General features: G+C 29.1%; 1 protein-coding gene across 2 annotated transcripts in view; it reads right to left on the bottom strand.

The window, feature by feature from the left end:
• LOC129945436 (carbonic anhydrase 2) overlaps positions 1–18,732 on the bottom strand; it is a 54,294-nt gene extending 35,562 nt beyond the window's left edge. Inside the window, exon 1 of one of the 2 annotated variants that reach the window (XM_056055193.1) lies at positions 17,999–18,732. In XM_056055193.1, the coding sequence (XP_055911168.1) occupies positions 17,999–18,056 (58 nt within the window). In that variant the 5' untranslated portion in view covers positions 18,057–18,732. The remainder of the gene's footprint in view (positions 1–17,998) is intronic. The other variant, XM_056055194.1, reaches the window with a different exon arrangement.
• Positions 18,733–20,007: the final 1,275 nt, after the last annotated feature.

Here is a 20,007-nt window from a genome sequence, read left to right as displayed (position 1 = left end):
AGTGATTTTATAATTACGCCAATAATAATTATCATTACAAAAAAAAATACCTTTCATATTGAAATTAGTTATTGATCCAGCGTCAAAAAATCTTTCTAACTAAAACCTTCCTACATAAATATTATTTGTTTATAATAAATTCTTGCAAATAAAAAAAATATAGTCAATAAAATGCAATAATTGATGAACAAAAAAAACTGGTGTATTCGATCACGTGGATTTTCGGTAATGAGATTAAAAAGTTCATCGACTTTAAAATCCAGTCCATGTTTATGAATGTAGGTTAAGTTTTGTTTGTTTTTGTTATTTTAAGTATAACAATAAGCTTACCTACTTTTGAAGTAGTGACTTTCCTCATTAGGTAAGTTTAATGAAAAGTTAAAAGAAACACAAATCAAGGTTACATGTTCATAATATCAAAATAAGGGATAAATGGTAACATCATGTTCACTTATAAAACAAATCTAAAAACAACAAATTAAATTAAAAACTTAGAATTGCAAAATTAAAAATCTCCTTAGAAATTAAACAACGAAATAATAAAATAAATTAACAATTTTGTTCTTCCCTTATTTTTGCAGTAGGTGCGCTGTTCAAGACACGAAATCGTAACAGATTATTTTGATAAGTCTACATATTTGTATACAGATGGTTAATAATTGCCCCTACTATTTAATGTAGTTGTTAAAATGACTTATCTTTCCTGCTGTCGTATTTGAGACCAAATTAAGTATCTGAAATACTGTTTTGTAAGATCAATCCAGGTCAAATATTCATCTCCTCAAATGTGACCTATAATTCACCATAAAATTAACAAACAAAAAAACTATAAATCATGTTACCAATCGTGTTAACAAAAGCGATAAAACAGCTGTCATAACAACACCACCTTCATCTTCCAACAAAAAAAAGTAGAAAAAATAATAATTATAGAGCATCTAATATTTCACAAAACTGACTATGTTTTGTTTATAATTATTTACAAGTATTAATTCAAATGGAAATGGATCTTGTTGTCATTTCGTTTTATTTTTTTTAATGATAATCATAAGCAAGCGGTAACATTTTAATTGGCATATTAACGACAACGACGAATGGCGGCGGCGGCGCACGCGGCATCATTAATGATGATGGTCTTGTGGAAGAGACTCTTATGTCAAGTGAATTTTAAATGATTATACATAAATGCAAATCTTTATGAATAAATGATTGTTTGCAATAAAATTATTGTCAAGTTCACTTGGTTTAGGTTTGATTTGTATGCAAATTGGTCATTGAACATCTTTCCAATGCACCAATAAATACAAATTGTCTGAACTTTTAGTGGATTCTAAATTATTCATTTAACAATGTTTAAGGGTTCTTTTTATGATTTAATAAACTTATAACTGTCATCGAAATGCATAAAAGTCTTCATAATTCATTAATCTGTCTCCATTTTTGATACAAATTATACTTTTGACAACTTATGATAAGTTGATTTTGTATACACGAAATGTAACTTTTGTAACAGTATGAATACTTAAATGTTAGACTGACCTTGTATGGTAATAATAATAATAAAAAATATCCGTTTTTGAACAATTAAATTTAAGTATTGATATACATAGAAGCTATGCCCATAAAATCCAAGGAAATTTAAATGGATATAGATACTATCACATTTCCTTTAAATAGAAGATATCAAAATATCCTGCATATTGAAACCTTTTTCTTGAATGGAAAATTATAAAATATTGAAACAAATTTGACTGTCACAAAAAGTCATTCTGCCAATTATTTCGAATGTCAATGCATCCGTGCATCCACTAAAATATAAGTTACACAATAGATAATTGTGAAGACAAATTTGATAGCAATTTAATATTATAAGTAAGTTTCCATTTCCATTATCTTTCCTAATGTGATTGCAGTTTAAAAAGAAAATAAGTACTTAAAGGCAAAATACAATTATTATTGTTAAGGTTCATACATAAATCCTTCACTCAAAGAATAAAGATTAAAAGTTTAAATCACTTATAACTGTCAGCGTGTGATATAGCAATTTGCAATAGCAATAATAATAATTGGTCACCCGTGTGATAGAGAGAGATTGGTCATTCTAGAAAATAAATCTGTCATGATGAATTTTGTATCATCATCGTTATCATCATCATAATCATTGCATCCGCTGATCGTGGGAATTTTGATGAGTGATTTTTATCATCGTATTTTATGTCTTAATTACATTTTCAATTTTATCTACGTCATTCATACACTACATACAATATGTGCATTTAACTGCACGAACACATTAGCATTTTGATTGATACGCTGCCAAAACAGTGAATTAAAATGCAATAAAATTGTAAGTATCGAATGCCATGCTGCTGCTGCGGAACATTACATCTTAACAACGACAGCAAAATGTAACCTTTTTGATATGATACAGCTTTTAATAGTTAGCGTGATAAAATTTCTTTCACACTATCAATACATTTAAAAACTATAATCAAGTTTGAAACGATTTTTAATTCGGTTAGAAATTTTGTTTTTGATTTAAAGTTACAGAGGTTAGGAATGCAGGACACCTTAGTTTGGCGCTAATGTAGGTCTTCTTTACTATAGGAGCTTTTTCTAGTCTTTACAATTCTAACTGGTTCTATTCTTGACGAATTGAATAGTCTTGTGTTGGTACAAACCCTATATACCACTAACCAATGCTGAAGATGGTTTGTTAATATTTTCACTTCTTCTATTTATTTAAATTTAGAAATTATACTATCGGTTCGAAAAGTTGCACAGCAAGGAAATCTATTGTAATCATTCATTGGCTTTAAGTATAGCGTGAACTAGCTTAGTAGTTAGTAAGTTATCGTGCCGCAAGTCCATATGTATGTCAACAAATATATATTTATTCATGACTGTGCCATTGTGTAAATTGCAGTATTCATGCATAAAGGAAGCAAAAGTGTGTAAAAGGCCTTACGTTCGGTGTAAGTTACCTCCTTAAAATCAATTCGCAATTATTTATAATTATTGGTTGTTTCTTAAATGTGAATAATATAGAGGTGTTGACTGAGAAAATGAGAGTGATGAACATGTAATTTAGACACACCATTGGCATTTCGTGCTGTCGTCTTATTGCGTAAATATAAAGTCTCATCAAAAATATCCCTTAAGTCAGACATGACACGAAATTTTTCGATGTTGACAAAGTTTTTATCACGTCGCCGTCGGTTATTTGTCGGTTTAAAAGTGATGGGACCTCAAGATGTTATATGACCTTGGGGAATGTAAGTTCTTTTATATATTACCGCATTAAATTAATTTTGACAGGCAAACATTTTATAATGTGTTTTTATTTCTACACATATATAATAAACACAATTTGTTAACCTAAAGTGAGCGGAGCGTGGCTTACTGACAACAAACTAACTTAAAATAGAAATTCGGTTGTAACTATAGTTCATAGTTTTTTTTTTTAATTTAAGAGAATAAAGCATGCTACACCAGTTTTTAAAATTTTGGATCATAAATATATTTACATCAATAAGTATAAAAGTTGCACGAAAATCAATTCACATTTGGTTTTCAAACTGTTTGCTAGAAACTTGGTTGGTTTAAGAATCAAGTATGCATACAAATAAACAACAAAATGTAACATTATCCGAAAAAGCAAAAGTATTTGGGATTTGATTAGGGCAGAAAAAGTATAAGTCTTTAATCATGGACGGATCTAGACTTTTTATCAGGGGGGAGGTGGAACGCTTAATATGTAGGCGATTTTTTACAAACCGCTTAAAAATGTTCTTTAATGATTTGTAAAGGAGGCTAACAAAATTTAAAAAGCATAATGTGTATCTTAACCTTAAAGGAACAGATTTCAAAGGCTAAACTGCAACTTTAGTTATTAATTTATTTTAGAACGTTGTTTTCTAAATATGCCATATTTATAAGACCAAAACACAATAGTTTGGTGTTTCGCTAACTTAGGAGTCCAAAAAGAACCCTAAATTTCCTTATCAACAGTTTTTTGACAGTTGTGGTGTTTCCAGCTTGACGTCAAGCTAGGAACACCACAAGTTTGAGGGGGGAGGGATTTTTGAACCAACTCGGGATTAGAGCACTAAATTAGCACAAAAAGATCCCTAAATTTCTGTATCATTACAATTTCGAAATTCGATTGTGGTGTTTCCAACTTCACGGACCTGCTGAAATGTAAGAATTTGTTTTGAAACTTAGCTTGTTTTCCAAAAAGTGTATATTTTCTTTTTTGTTGCTACAAAAACTCAAAAAACCCAAAAAATGAGAAAGAATTTTCTGACTATTTTGTACGTAGTTTTTTCGGACTCAAGTCTATTATTACTATCGCTATCGGTCTGCTTACTCGTAGATTGGAGCTGATACTAATATTTTTATCTTAAAGGAGTCAAGAAAACTTAAAAATTGTAGAGAGGAAAATGATTGGTTCTTGAATTTAAGGATATAGTTGCATTTTAGTACATAATTTCCCTGAATATAAAATAAAACCAAACTAAGGTAAACAAATAACTGGGAAGAGACTTTTGTCTGGCAGTGACAAATTACACGTTTCAGAACCTCATTTTACTTCAGTTCTCAAGACATTCAAAGTTTTTATAACAATAGATATGAAACGTGCATTGTGTTTTTCAATTGGCCATTACTTCAATAGGGACGTTTATAGTCTTGAAATTCGTGTTTAAATCTCAGTTCTAAAACATCTAAAGCAAATTCACTTCAAAAAGTAGATTTCTTTAATTTTTTAAGATCTTCAAAGTTTTATTCAACAGAAAACCAATTTTGAAATAAATAAAATACACGACTTGGTCACTAGTACTTGCTAATTTCTTCAAAAAAGTTTGAAAATATTTCCTATACTTTAAGATGAAAAAATGTACTGCAAAATAAGTTTTTTGCAAAAATTTAAATGTCATGTTATTTCTTAAAAAACCAAGATTAACTTATTTTTGTTTTCGAAAATCATTACAGTCTGTATTTTTTTTAATTTTAATTTGAATATATGTACATACATACAATGTTCAATTTTAAAATGTTGTCTTTAAAATATTTTTGGTATGCAGTTATTTAGTGCTTATAAATACACATTTTACATTTAAATTTCGTAAAAAAATATTGACCCCTTTCTGATATATCAAGTTCTCTAAAAAAAATAATTATTTTTTTAAAAATAAAAAAAAATAATGACATTTTTGATCATCACCAATTTGAAAATTTGATCATCGACCAGAGAAAATTATTGAAATCGCTCGACTAGTTCTTGAGAAAACTTTTAAATAAAATAACGATTTTACTAAGGGTACCCTTCTTGAGCAATACCAAAATACGTCTTTCTTATAAAACTCTTGTAGAAAGAAGTCGAATTTAGAAAAATATAGAGAAAGTTTTTAAAAAAATCCATCGTTCATTTTAGAAAAAAATCGAATTTTCCATTTTAAACCAAAAAATTTGTATTGAGTATTTTTATTATTTTTATTATATATATATTTTATTATTATTTTTAGTATTAAAAAGATGAAAAAACCCTTAAGCTAATCGGCTTAGTTACTTCAATGTTCACTATTAATGTGTATTAAAAAAAAAGATTGAATGGAAGGCTAGTTTCCGAAAATTAAAAGGCAACTTCATATAAAATTGACGATCTCTAATTCATGGTTTAAAGTGGTACTTTTGGCAACAAAATTTTAGGAATTAAAATACAAACTTTGTTTTCATATACAAAAAAAAAATCAAAATATAATGGGGGGTCATATCCATTAACTCAATACGATTGGTTTTGAATTGAAGAGAATTCCTACAAAAATACAAACAAATTACCTCCCGGGGGTGGCTTTTCATGACCATTACGAATCGCTCCCGGATCTGTCATTGTCTTTAATCCCATATTTCGACGAAAAAACGAACCTTGGCCCTCTGTAAATAACAGTCCGTTTTAAGGAAGCTTACAATTTTTTGCTAGTGTCTAGCTTACAAACCCTTTCATAGAGTTAAAAAGCCTTGAAGTTCTTTCAGAGACGCTCTCTTTTTAAATTAATTGAAAATTGCCAGAACTTTGATACACAAAAAACACCAACATGATAGCAGACACTCCAATATGAAATCAAAGCTTGTGAAGTAGGCTAGAGTTGCTGCTCTTGAGTTTGAAAATACATTCGCTCTTGTTGGAATGAACTCAAAATAAACTTGAGATATTATAGTTGCGTGCAGAGAGATACACCTACCGGAGTACAAACAAATAATAATGAACTTTTTGTATATTCTCCCTGAATAGCCTGCAATTAAGATTTTTAATTGAATTTTAACTTTTTAAAAAATCAGTTTAACACGCTGCGTTTTGTTTTTTTTTTTATTTTTTAACATGCAGACTATAGTTAAATAACTTTTTGCAATCTCTCTCATCAAATGTTGAACCACATTGTACTCGTTTGTGTGTATAGTAGTCATTGATAAAAGCAAATAGTTACAAACTTCATGAATCCTTTCGAACTCAACAAGGATTCCCTTGCATCAAACAAATATATTCGTAGTTTATGTGTACGAGAATAGTACGGGTTCGGGTACTATTTAAAATGCAGGTGTATTGAAATAATGTGTAGTAAAATTAGGAGTTACCAATTTTATAAAATTTCATTAATTTAATTTGTTAATAAGGAGGTATCGATGTAGTTATTTATTTTGAATTCATTATAATTGCATAGTAAAATACAGAGGGTGGTAAGGTATTTTACATTCGTGTAGTACGGCCAAAGATCAAATCTCTGTCCTTTTTTATACGGCCTAAGTTGGGATGAAGGTTGAATTGAAGGCCATTCCGAGAATTCTCAGTATTTAGGGTAAACGTTTTAAGGGTCAAAAACAACCCGATCATAATTTCTCATAAATTGTATCAAATAAAATTACCACATATTTCTGAAAATTTATAAATAATAATAATTAATAAATTGTACGATTATTAATTTTGGAGGTGTGGAAATTATTAAAGAAAACAAACTTATGCGAAGGATAGAAGTTCCAGAAAAAAACTAAGTTTCGTTAAGCTTAGAAAATATTAATTAGGTAGGGTCTTACAACAAATTGACTAACTACCTAAATTAAGACAATAGGAATATTTTTTTTAATCTATGCGTCTTATAGAATTTTGATGAAACATAGTCTATGACGTAAATAATTTTTTCAGTGAACTGTTGTACGAATTGTTTCTTCAGGGGTATTTTTATAAGATACATATAATATTTAAGCGATATAAAATGGGAGTCAATTAATACTATTCAAATCAATACCATTTTAAAAATTCGGTAACTCTAGACAATATCATCGCTTTCTAAATCTCACATGTGTTTAGTTTAAACGGATGTTTAATATTGCAGTAAACAATACACCAAATTCATCGAATTGTATTTGGAAACATTAATTCATTACCAACTCGAGTTTTGAGTATTCCCACTTCTAAATTCACGTATCGGTATCGTAAACTTGCCGTATATATAAATTCGTCAATGTAAACGTTCAATCAACTGGTGCAAATGATTCGATTTCAGAATAGATTCCTTTATACCCGAAATTCTCTAAAATTGAGCTGCGAGTATGATGAATAAAAACAGTTGCGTCAATAGAATTCCAGATAAATGTACATACAAAATGGTTTGATAAATTGGGTAAAATGATTTGCTTTTAGAATATGTATGCGGGTTTAAGTAGGTACGGTAAAAGGGTAAAAAGTATGTTTATTTATGGGTAAATATGAACAATATAACATAGCATAATATCTAGACGATATTACTGCAAAAAGATATTTTCCTGATGAGAGTTATAAGCAAACATTCAAGTGATTTAACACATGGTATCCAGATTTATGTTCGAGTCCGGGATACGATTTTTTGTGAAACACGTTAGTGTGGAGTAAAAGAGAGAATTAATCTCAATGATAAAATTTGTAAAAATGTTTGTAAACTTTGGTTAAACGTGTGAAGGTTATTGAAATCAAAAGTTTATTCATCTGTCGCTTTTATATCTTATATCTTTTAAAATTTGACAGGCAAAAATTACACCAGTTCTTAAACTGAAACGATGCAATTTTTAACAACGCATTGAGAAATGTTTAAAATATTCTTCAAAAATTGTTAATTTTTTTGCAGTGAAAACGCTTTTAAATACTTACATTTTTGGCCGACAGTAATTAAACTTTAGGAAAATTTTCTAAGTTTTGATCCAAAATAATTTTTAGAGATGTGGCCCATTTCGGCGCCTCTGTTTTAAGGCATAAATTATCGCTTTTAAGGCTCGAAATATTAAATGTTGGTTGTTGGAAAGCCTCTCTGTAATCACAGAATCAATATATCGTGCGGTTTTTGAGCTTTATGTCCGTTAAGAACTAGAGCCTAGTGGCTTACAACTCTCAACAATTCCCGTGTGCGAGTAATGTTGTCAGGAATGTTTTAAGCCGAATACGAACGGCTAATTTGAAAAAGCACTTTTCATGACAAGAAATACCTCGCAAAAGGCAGTACACGTGAAAAAAACCTTTAAATGTCACAGGGTGGAATCGAACCCAAGACCTCTAGCATGACAGTCCAACGCACTAACCATCACTTATTTCCAACAAAACTTCTCTATGTCCTTCACAAGCAACTAAACACAACAATTCTGTCTAATTTGGCAACACGTATAAAATAAACGTACATATAAGCCAGTATTCCTTAATGGATTTAAGACCTTTGAGTTGGAGTTTTTAAAACCACTGAGGACAAATAAGCCACAAATGTAAAAATTGGTCATCAAAAATTTCATGACGAGGATATGTTTCCTCAATTGCAGCTGTAGTGTGGCTGCTATGTGGGCGATAACGGGTTTCGAATGTTAATAGCATGCGATCTTTTTTACGATAAAATTTACATCGATTGATTTATTTTCATAAAAACTTTTCGCTTGAAAAGCATCAGGGGCTAAGACAACATTTTATTGCCTAAGTGAAGGCTTTTGTATTACGATGTGTACCTGTCTCCTAACTGCACTTTATTCAATTAAGTTTTAAAATTCCTTTTTAAAAACACTTATGTAATTTTATTCGTGATCTTATAATAAGCATTGACATGTAAGAGTATGTTAAATAGCTATTGCATCTATAAAATTATTAACTTCATCTATCCAAATTACATACAACAACAGATCTAGTTAGGCACTTACTAACTGAACACGGCCAACTTACTCACAGAGGATAAAGTATATGAAAGACTCGTACCTACATGTTCAACTATAAACAGCATCAGCTTCAGCAGCCTTATTATTTACCCAAAATGTTTGTAATCTGTACGTAATGGGTACTCCATTCCATGGAAAGTAGAAGTGCAGTTTTGTGAAGGCAAAGAATGAACAAACTAAATGCAAACACTAAAAGGCAATTAGCAGTCAAAATTCAAGCAAAAAGCACTCCTAACGTGAGTGTGTTGATACTTTCGTCATATATTGACTCGTTCATCGGTACTTTACTTTTACTTTTACTTTCAAGAAATAATAGTTAAAAGTTTATCATAAAAAGACTGGGAGCTTGACACTGATTTATGAAATTTTATTTTCATGCTCAACTCATACGTCTGTCTAGACCGTAGACTATATCTTGAAATTGCATAGTTTTGGAACAGTCATTATGTAAACTGTCAAAGGTTATAATTTATATTTAAATTATTCTTCGGTAGCAATTAAATGTGGATCTTATAATATGACTTTTAGGTTTGAAGAAATTAAAATAGCAATTAATTTTATTTGGTGTAAAAGAAAGTTTGGACAAGTTTATACGATTTATGAACCGCACCTATTAGGAGTTAGTTATGCGAATTCTTTTCTATACGTAATCTCTTTAAAGAGAGGGCCTTGAACTTAAAAATAATTTCGGAATATGTCTGTGAATGATTTAAAAATATATTCATAATGCTGCATCATGGAAACAGTATCGGTTGTCAAACTTATGTGAAGATAAAATTATTCTTGTTGATATATCCGACGCTTAATGATCATTACTCAGTTAACGCCCGGCTATATATGCGATGGAATGTTTACTACACAAAACAACACATGACATCGTGCAGAAAAGCAGCTAGCTATTGAAAGCGATAGTCCTCTGTGAATACTGCCTTAATGTAGTTATATCTGAAGGCAACGAACAAATATGAGATATACTGGTACTCATGGATTTAATGAATATTATGTGCTGTATATATATATCTATGTTTTGCTACATTATAGACATCAAACTTTTATCATAAGGAAAACATGAGTGCGCCTTCTGGAGATATCAATAAATGTCTTGAAATAATCTATGTGTCATGCCGATTTGAAGAAAAGAAAGTATAATGCAGCAACAGCAACTATTTGTATTCAACTTTATCTTTTTTTTTAAATCATATAGTTGTGACTTTTATTTAATTACAGTGCAATGCTGTAGAAAAATTTAGATTTCTTCTTATTCCATTATAGGTGATATTTAAAAAAAGAATAAGTCTTTTTTACATTTTCCTTACAGTGAAGAGAAGATCATGTGATTTCTTTGAGCACAAACCATTGATTTTATTTCAATATGAAGACATGTGAGGAAGGGTTTTGATACCCTCTTGCCCTGGGCTTACATATTTATGCCAACTCGTTTTAACTTCTCATGAGTTCATCACTTTTGAATTTGATATTAGACATTTAGTAGTTAAAGTTTCTTGCAACTTAGAATTTTAATTCTTCTAACAGGACCAAATTGTGTTTACATTTTCACATCAATATTCATCAATTTTAGACCTTAAGAACATGTTTGATATAAATCCTGATAAAAAAGAGGCTGGGGTGCGACCAACACTGACAACTGTCCAGCTCTTCGTTAGATTTGTCTTGCTTAAAAGTATGTAGGTTTTCGTGTTCTGTTAAAAAAGTTGTCAGTTGAAAATTAACAACAATATTTTTCATATTAAGAAATAGTTTAGCTTGAAAATCTAGTTTTGTTAAATAGATTTTTAGTCAAAAACAAATGCTTACCAATTTAAGTAGCATTTCTTAAATTTTTACAAATTTGATAAATGAAATTAATTTGCTAGATTCAAAGAACCAAACATCAATTTATACCAAATGTTCGTACTGTTGGATTTTTATAAAATAATAAAAGTATGAAGACAGTGTTTTTAACTTTTGGAAAGGTATTTGATTCGAAAGTAAATTTTTACCAAGCTAATAGTTTCTTTTAGGTTTTTATTTTTTTTTGTAAAAAGTGTCAATTAGGTTTTTCTCAAAATTTTGCCTAATGTTGACAACAATATTTTTTAGAAGACAAAAGTAGTTTAAAGCCAATATTTTAAGGTTTTGAAAAGATATTTGAGTCGAATATTAATTTTTACAAACTTTTGTTAAATTTTCTGTAAAGTTTTTATTTTTGTAAAAAAAAATTGTCAATTTAATTTCGTCAAAATTGTACCGAATGTTGAAAACAATATTCCTATAAGAATAAATAAGTTTGAAGCCATAATATCAAGTTTTTGATAAGATATTTGAGTCGAAAGGTTTTTATTTTTCTCAAAATTTCAAATGTTAAAAACGTTTTTTTTTTGTTGCACAAAATTGTTTTAGATACAAAATCATTTTTTATTCGTAAAATTTTCGAGGTGACACATTTTTTTTCAGTTTTTTTCGATTTAAAAAAAAACCGTTTATTAGTTTTTTTCAAAAAATATATTTGTTTAATATCAGGTTACAATACATAATATAAAATTTAGTTCAAGTCCCTAGCGTTATTGGTACATCAGATATTTAGGGTTAACCAAAATCCTCTTGAGAGCCTTTTCTTCATCTCTCTGCACTATTGTCTATTATCTGTATAACAACATTTATTTGAAGTCGATACCTCTACTGGTTCTTGAGCTATGGACGACGAGAAAAACGTTGCGAACGTACGGACGTACAGTTGTACGGGCGTACGAACGAAAGTAAAACCGCACGCACAGACATCTTTCTAAAAATCTTTTATTTCGACTCTTGGGACCTTGAAAAGTCGAAAAATGTAAAAAGTATCAATTTGACATGGGAAGTTATTAATGCCAAGTCTTCAATTATTAAATTATTAGTATTACTAATACCAAAATTGATTCAATTATAATTATTATACAGTATTTGAGATCTTTTGGCTTGTTATTGCTGAAAAAATGTGATCAAAAATTGGGCCTCTTGGCCGGAATTTATTCAACCCCGAAATAATTTTTAAAATATAATAGCAAGCCCAGATTCTAATGCATAACATTGATTTCTTCTTCAAAACCAAATTAAATTATTTTTATTGAGGTAATTTGAAAATAAATGTACGAATGACACACTTATATTAACTTAAATCAATTTTCTAAGATGTTGAAATTTGTTCAATTGTTCCAAAAACATATTTTCATTTGTGTACATTTTTGTATGATTTCCTTTAAAAAATCTTTAAGTACATTTGAACACAAACCTCCTCTTCATAAGACTCCTTTTTTCTTACTGCAGTTTATGCATGTGTTTATATTTTCTTGTTAAGTTTTCGTTTAAAAGAGTAACGAGGAAGTCGGACCATTAGGAACACCAACAAATAGGGCTGTCAAAAGCACCACTAGGAGGGCTGGACATGATGATGGCTTTTACAAAAAAGTACCCCTACTTGATGTAATTGCACTATGATGTAACACAGAAACAGCATGCATGACAGTTCGTTTTTGTGTGGAATGCAAACTGTTTTAAAAAACAAATTGCCAATTGTATGGCTACACAGTTCATACTTCTACATGCATTAATATTTCATAGAGTGCTGGGTGCTATAGTAAAAAGGACATTTTATATCAGAAATGGAAATAATTGACTTCAATAAAAGTACAAGTATATCCTGACTACGACGATGGGGGAAGGTTAAGGCTTTTGGATAATATTTTAAACAGCACCATTATAACAATAATAATTCACATTAAAAATGAATTAAATTATTTTATAGACAATTATACATACTATACTTACCGGAAATTGTGGTATAATAATTATAAAAAAATGAAAATAGGCGAAGAAGTCTGTGTTAAAAAATTCCGCGGAATAACAGATACAATTATATGTTTGTATTAATATTTATATCCATATATATGCACGTACATACATTACATAGAATATAAATCCAAATCAAGGTTGATATTATTACTAAATAACTCTTTAGCCTTAAATTTAATGTAATCGATCTGATTTGTCGAATTGAAAACTTTGAAATTTTTAACGTTTTAAGGTCCCAAGAATATAAATCGAAGATTTGGATTTTCTTCATCCATATTAAAAGAATAAGTAAAAATAACGAATTCGAATAAATTTTTCAGATATTAACATCGAAAGATGCAGAAAGGACTTTCGAAAATATAAAGTAGTTGATTGATCACAAATATCTCGACTGCCATAAATATAATTAGTATAATTTTGAAAATATTTAATTAAGACATTTTTAAACATCAAACAAACTGAAAAAAAAATTCGTGACTTCAAATATTTTACAAACAAAAAATAATATTTTCCCGCAATAATTGTATATAACGAAGAATAACTCTTTTGACATCTATTAAAATAAAAATAAACATAAAAGTAAAGCCTTTTTTAAAAATAATAAAATCCTAAAAAAAAAACAATACTACAAGTTGAAAATATAAGCGCAAAATTTTAAAGAACCTATTGTTAAGGGTTTAACAATTTACTAGTTACCAATTTGCTTAAGAAGTCCAATATTTTAAACCTTTATTTTCGTTTTGCCTGCTAGTAAATTGACTTTTATTAAAAAACAAGCACCCAAACATGTCTAAAAAGTTACAATTCGTAAAAATAAACAAAGAAAATACGCTTAAACGGACCTATTAATTGGAATTCCTAACTGTTTATTGACCCATTCCATCCACTGCTTATATAAGAATAATTATACAGATGTCATATGGATTTAGCAAATTATTAAAATTTATAGAAACCATTCCGGAATTTTAATCTTAGCAAACTGTAAAGAGATTGTAAAATGTAAGAGTCGTTTAAAATTAGGTAAATCATCTTTCAAGCTTAGTAAATTCCTAAATATGACTTTGACAATTACCTAAATAGTTTAAAATTGCCCTCCATTGTTTTTCACATTTATTTCCATTTTTAGAAAAATCAAAAATCTAATAGATGAAGATATAGACTTTATTATTATTACAATTTTTTTGTTGACATGAGATAATGTTCTTTCAACAAAATCCCATTTATATTTTTAAATTAAATAAAAACTATCAAAAACTGCTAATAAAAATTGATGAAACCAAACTAAATATAATATGCAAAATATTGTTGTTAAACTTCACTTATTTGTTTGTAGAATAAAAAATGCCTATAGACGTGCAAGAGAGGGAAGTTGTCAATTGTCCTTAACATCGTATTCTACTTCTTTAAATGCAATCTCTCCATCAAAGGCGTGTTAATAATGACTTAGTATTTTTTCATCAACACATTAATGGTGAAATTGATGTACCTTATTTGCTTTCTTGTGTACATTTGAACTACCGGGGCGGAACTCATCACCTGCGCACATTTGATTTTATACATATTGACTTCCATAGGGCTAACTATGGGAAGAATGAAGCTTTAAGTCGAATGAGCATTTTATATAACTTAAACTGTTCAGTGCTCCACTATCGTAAACGTTCTTATTTTATTTTTTGTTCTGTAATTGTTAAATGCTAATTTTGTTTTGTATTTTGTGCGTGTGTTAGGCTATAATTGTATTATTTTTTACTAACAACTAACACATGCACTTATGATGAGCCTCTGATCGTAGACGCTTGCTATAAGCTTACTACTTTCTGAAATTCTGAAGTGTAAAAAAATGTGGGTTGCATTACAACCTCTTTTTTTTTTTTTGATTTTCGTCTAATAACCCATTTAACACCTTAAAGCTAAATTTTCGAATTAAAAGATGCCCTTTTTTGAAAAAAAATTTCAAAAGAATTTAGATCGCATTTCCCTAGAACAAAAAAAAATAAAGTCAAAATTCAAAAATGATTGATACAAAACTTGAAAATTTTAAACTTTTCATTACAAAAAATAAACTGATAAATAAAAAACTTATATAAAAAAAAATAAAATACATACTTTCATAATAATTTGAAAATATCATAGAAAAAAGAGGTTGGGATGCAGCCCACACTGATAACTTCCCATCCTGTTTGCGATTTGTCTTGCTTAAAAGCTTGTAGGTTTTCGTGTTGAGTTAGAAAAGTTGTCAAAATTAAAATTACAAACAAACATTGTTTCATTTAAAGTAATATTTCAGTTTGAAGATCTAGTTTTGTTAAAAGCTTTTAAGCCGAAAACAAATTTTTAAAAATTTTAGTAGCTTTTCTTAAATTTGTATAAATAGGATGAATGAAATTTATTTGAGAAATTTTAAGAACCGAACATCAATTTTTACCAAATTTGCGTAATATTTCTTGTAGATTTTATTTTTTTTGTGAAAAAACGGACTTTTAGATTTTTATAAGAAAAAAAAACTACTGAATATCGAAAACAATATTTTCTGTGAAATTAAAAAAAAGTTTGAAGACAATATTTTTAATTTTTGAAAAGCTATTTGAGTCGAAAGTACAAATTTACTTACCAATTTTCAGTATTGTTTTTTTGTTGGATTTTTATTTTTTGTAAAAAAATTGATTGTCCTCAAAGTATTACTCAGTTTTGACAACAATATTTTTTAAAAGATAAAAGTAGTTAAAACCCAATATCTCAAAGTTTTGAAAAGATATTTGAATCGAAAATCAATTTTTACCATCTTTTATAAATTTTTTTGTTTAGGTTTTTATTTTTTTAAAAAAAACTGTCAATTCGATTTTTCTCAAATTTTTTAATGTTGAAAAGAATATTTCTTATAAGATAAAATTAGTAGAAAGCCATAATTTCAAATTTTTTAAATTCAATTTTTACCAACGTTGAGTAATGTTTTGTTGGTTTTCATTTCTTATAAAAAAGTTATCAATTCATTTTTTTTTTTTCAAATTTTACCCGATGTAAAAAACTTAATTTTTCGAGTCACAAAATTGTTTTGGATATAAAATCATTTTGTATTCGTAAAATTTTCGAAGTGACAAATTTTTTTTCAGTTTTTTTGATTAATAAAAAAAACCTTTAAATGGATTTTCTTTTTCAAAAAATATACTTGTTTGGTATCACGTTACAATATAAAATATAACATTTAATTCAAGTCCCTAGTCATTGGGTCATGAGATATTTAGGGTTAACTGAAAATGTTCACCTTTTTTTAAAAAAACATCCACGTAATTTTCTTGAGAGCCCTTTCTGCATTTTTCTGCATTATTATCTGTATAACAAAATTTATTTGAAGTCGGTAACTCTTCTGGTTCTTGAGCTATGGACGACAAAAAAACGTCGCGAACGTAAGGACGTAGGAACGTGATACGTGACTGACACTGTGCATTATTTGACCATTGTTGAAAATCTTTTTTTACACGAGTTGAAAAACACGTCAAATACTTGTCAATACAATGCAATCTCAAACAAACAATTTAATATCGTCTTTATTTCACCGGATTTCCCCTAATTTTTCATCAATTTCTCACAAACCACTCCTTGAATTTCATAATGTACGTTTAAAATTCCAAAGAGGTTTTCCATAATTAAAAAATTGTATTGTGATAACTTTATATTTTTAACATTTGTAGGTTATTTGATTTAAAATTATATTTTAAGTTATATTGTTCAAAAATATGTACTTAAAATTGTTCTTTTTGATTCTGTTACTTAAGGAATAAAAATGTAAATTAAGGAAACTAAGGTGGGAACCCTATGCCATATACCAAACAAGGTAACGAATTATAAGAGTAAACATCTCGCACAACAATGGTTCATTCTTTTTGCACAATTTACATCACTATAAATATATAAAGGCTCTGGACATGTGTTCTATACGGAACACACAATAATTTTTGTCTCAAAAGAACCTGTTTTCCTGCAGATGATATTCTCAGCAGCATAAGACAATTTTAGCAGACCAACCACTTTAAAATAGTTAAACCAGAGTATAAGTTCCATATAATTCTTTTGCAACACTATAATGTCCATCGTCATCGCACAAAAGATGCAAAGAAAGATACAAAATGAAATAGAACAAAGAAAAGAATTTGCAGATGATGACAAAAAATAAAACATAATAACAATTGTAGAGTAGTGATTCACAATTCTTTTTTAGTGAATTTAAATGATAGTTTGTATGTTTTTTTTGTATTCTCTTGAAATAAAAATATTATTATTATTTGAAGTTAAGAAACCGAAACGATTCGCAAATTTACGTACGTCTGGAGAAAGAAAGAATATAATTTTGATTTAATTCATTGTGATGCATTACTTCATCATGGCATAATCTTAAGATCTTTTGAAATCTGAAAATACTTAAATAACTATAACCACAACTCTTTTGAAATTTTCTTCACACTAGCTGGATAAGTTTTAACTGCCATCGTTTATTTCATGCCAAATATTTATAATTCACAAATAATTGACTTCATATTGTAATTTTCCATTTTAACTAACAATTTAATTTCAGTATTAGAGTGAATCAGCACAACGATGTTTGTTTGTTTGTTTATTTGTTTTTTTTTTTTAGAAAACAAAAGTGAAAAGACAAATTAAAATACAAATAAAAACAAAAAGAGCGGCTTCTTTTTTTCTTTAATTTTCAACAAACCTCCTCATTCGTCGTCGTCGTCACTTCTCCCCTCATAATAATAATCATAAAATAATATAATAATTCAAAATTTATGAGGGCAAATGACACATTTGAATTGCTTTTTTTGTCTCAAAAGAAATTCTAGCTTGGCTAGCAATGTGATTTGAATTTTAATTACACATTGACATTACTAACACCTGTACCCGAAAATAAGTATGTGTAAGTAAAATTTCTTTAAGATTTCAAATCTTCACTTACCATAACAAAGTATCACAAAAATAGCCTTGAACAGGAATCCAAAATATGAAGAAAACATTTTGTTTGTAATTTTTTTCTTTTACAAAATTAAACAAAAATATATATTTTAAACTTTTTATTTTCAATAACAACAATTTTTAACGGTTTGTTGAATTGAAAAAGGGAGTGCGAAATGTCTGTTGTATCACAAAAACCACTTGCGTCTAAAAACTCTGCAAACAAATTAGACAAATATCACTTAAGTGGTTAAATTTGACTAATAATTCAATTCAAATCACTGTTTAAACTATTTCTATTGAATTTCAAATATTTTCATAACAACTTTTTTGAAACTTTGCACATTAACGAACTTTTGGATTTATTCAAATTTGACATACTATCCAGCTTTTGGTTTGCTGAAAATTTAAGCAACACTCTACGAGTATCTTTGAAATAAAAAAAAGACACAGATGACCGAGATGACAGTTCAAAGCTGACAAACAAAGAAAACATCAACTACTACTATCTATATACGGCCGGCGGCGAGCGACGTTACGTTCGGTGGCTAAGGGCGATCAAGACAGTTCCGCTGCCAGTGGATAAATGAATGAATGGACAGCTCTATCTCAAAAGACCCCCCAAATGACCAACATCGAAACCGAGTAACGAGTACCAACTACCGATATCGAAATCAACATCGACACCGACAACGACACCGAGACCCAGACCGACTACGACAGCCCTGGCTGGCTAAATGTATATAAAATATACAATACTGTTTGCACCGAGTGATGATAGTCTCAGCTCGCAGCTAACAGCTGATGTGATTGTTGGTTTTATTGTTGTAACTTACTGATGGCTCTGGGCTCTGATGGGTTATGGCGGGCTATGGCTCTGGAATGGCTGGGTTGGCTGGTTATGAGTTGAGTAATATGACAGCACAAAAGACCAGTGGGAACGTGCCATAGCCATACTATAGATGATATGCAATGCACGGGCAATCATCGATGAGTATCTCGCGCCCGATCAAAAAACAAAGAAGAAAAAAAAACTTAATAATAATAATGCTCGTATAGCCTATACCATCAACAACTAAAAACAAAGCTAAGTTATTGAACTGGATAAATATCTATCAGATACCAATATACCTACGAGTATCTAATCTAACCACTTGGGCGGGTAACAAACTCAGGGGGAGGCACTTTGCATTTATGATGCATGAGTTTTATATGCTTGTTGCATTTGGCAACATATACGAGTATCTAGGTGGATTGTAGATACTCGTATATTTGATTGTTGCGGTTCTTTATAGCCACCTATATTTCTGCTTGAACTGCAGTTTATTAGCACAGGCTTTTCAATTCCCATAGAATGACATACTCATTCATACCCACAAACTTAGATACTTTTTTTTCTATTTAATAGATATTAAGTCGGAAACTACTTAATTTGATTGAGCGACCGTTGCGTTACGTTGTTTGAGAGTTCGTGTTTTTTTTTGTTTTTTGTATTTCTTTCTTTAAATTGAAAGTTTGCTATGCAATTAAAGTGCGATGCACGGCCGACACGACACAGCGACGCGAAATGGTGGCAGTGGTGATGATGGTAAGATAGTTTTAGATATACATACCTAGGTTTTCTGTTTATATCTTATATCTTTTGCTAAACAAGGGCTATCAAGAGAGTTCAAGGTTAATTGGTTTGAAGTTAAAGTTATTTAACTAATGAGGTCTTTGTTATGGATATTTTATGAATTGCAATCTATTGTTTTGTATTTTTGATATGCTATACAATATACATATGTACATATTATGTACATATTCAGAATTCAGTTTGACTTTCAATTTTTTGAGATATAAATTATGGTTTTTCTGTAAGTTATTTTTTTTAAAAGATTGCGGAACTACTTATTTTGTATGTGTTTCCAAAGGCAAAAAAAAGAGAGCATCAACCTTGTTGCATTGATAGGAGGTGATTAAAATTATACTATACACCTGTGTATCCATCATTAATTGTTTTGATGAGCTTTT

Source organism: Eupeodes corollae, chromosome 2 (genome assembly GCF_945859685.1).
Source record: "Eupeodes corollae chromosome 2, idEupCoro1.1, whole genome shotgun sequence".
Lineage (NCBI taxonomy): Eukaryota > Metazoa > Arthropoda > Insecta > Diptera > Syrphidae > Eupeodes > Eupeodes corollae.
The sequence above is the reverse complement of the archived record's forward strand: the minus strand, read 5'-3'. Positions and strand labels throughout refer to the sequence as shown.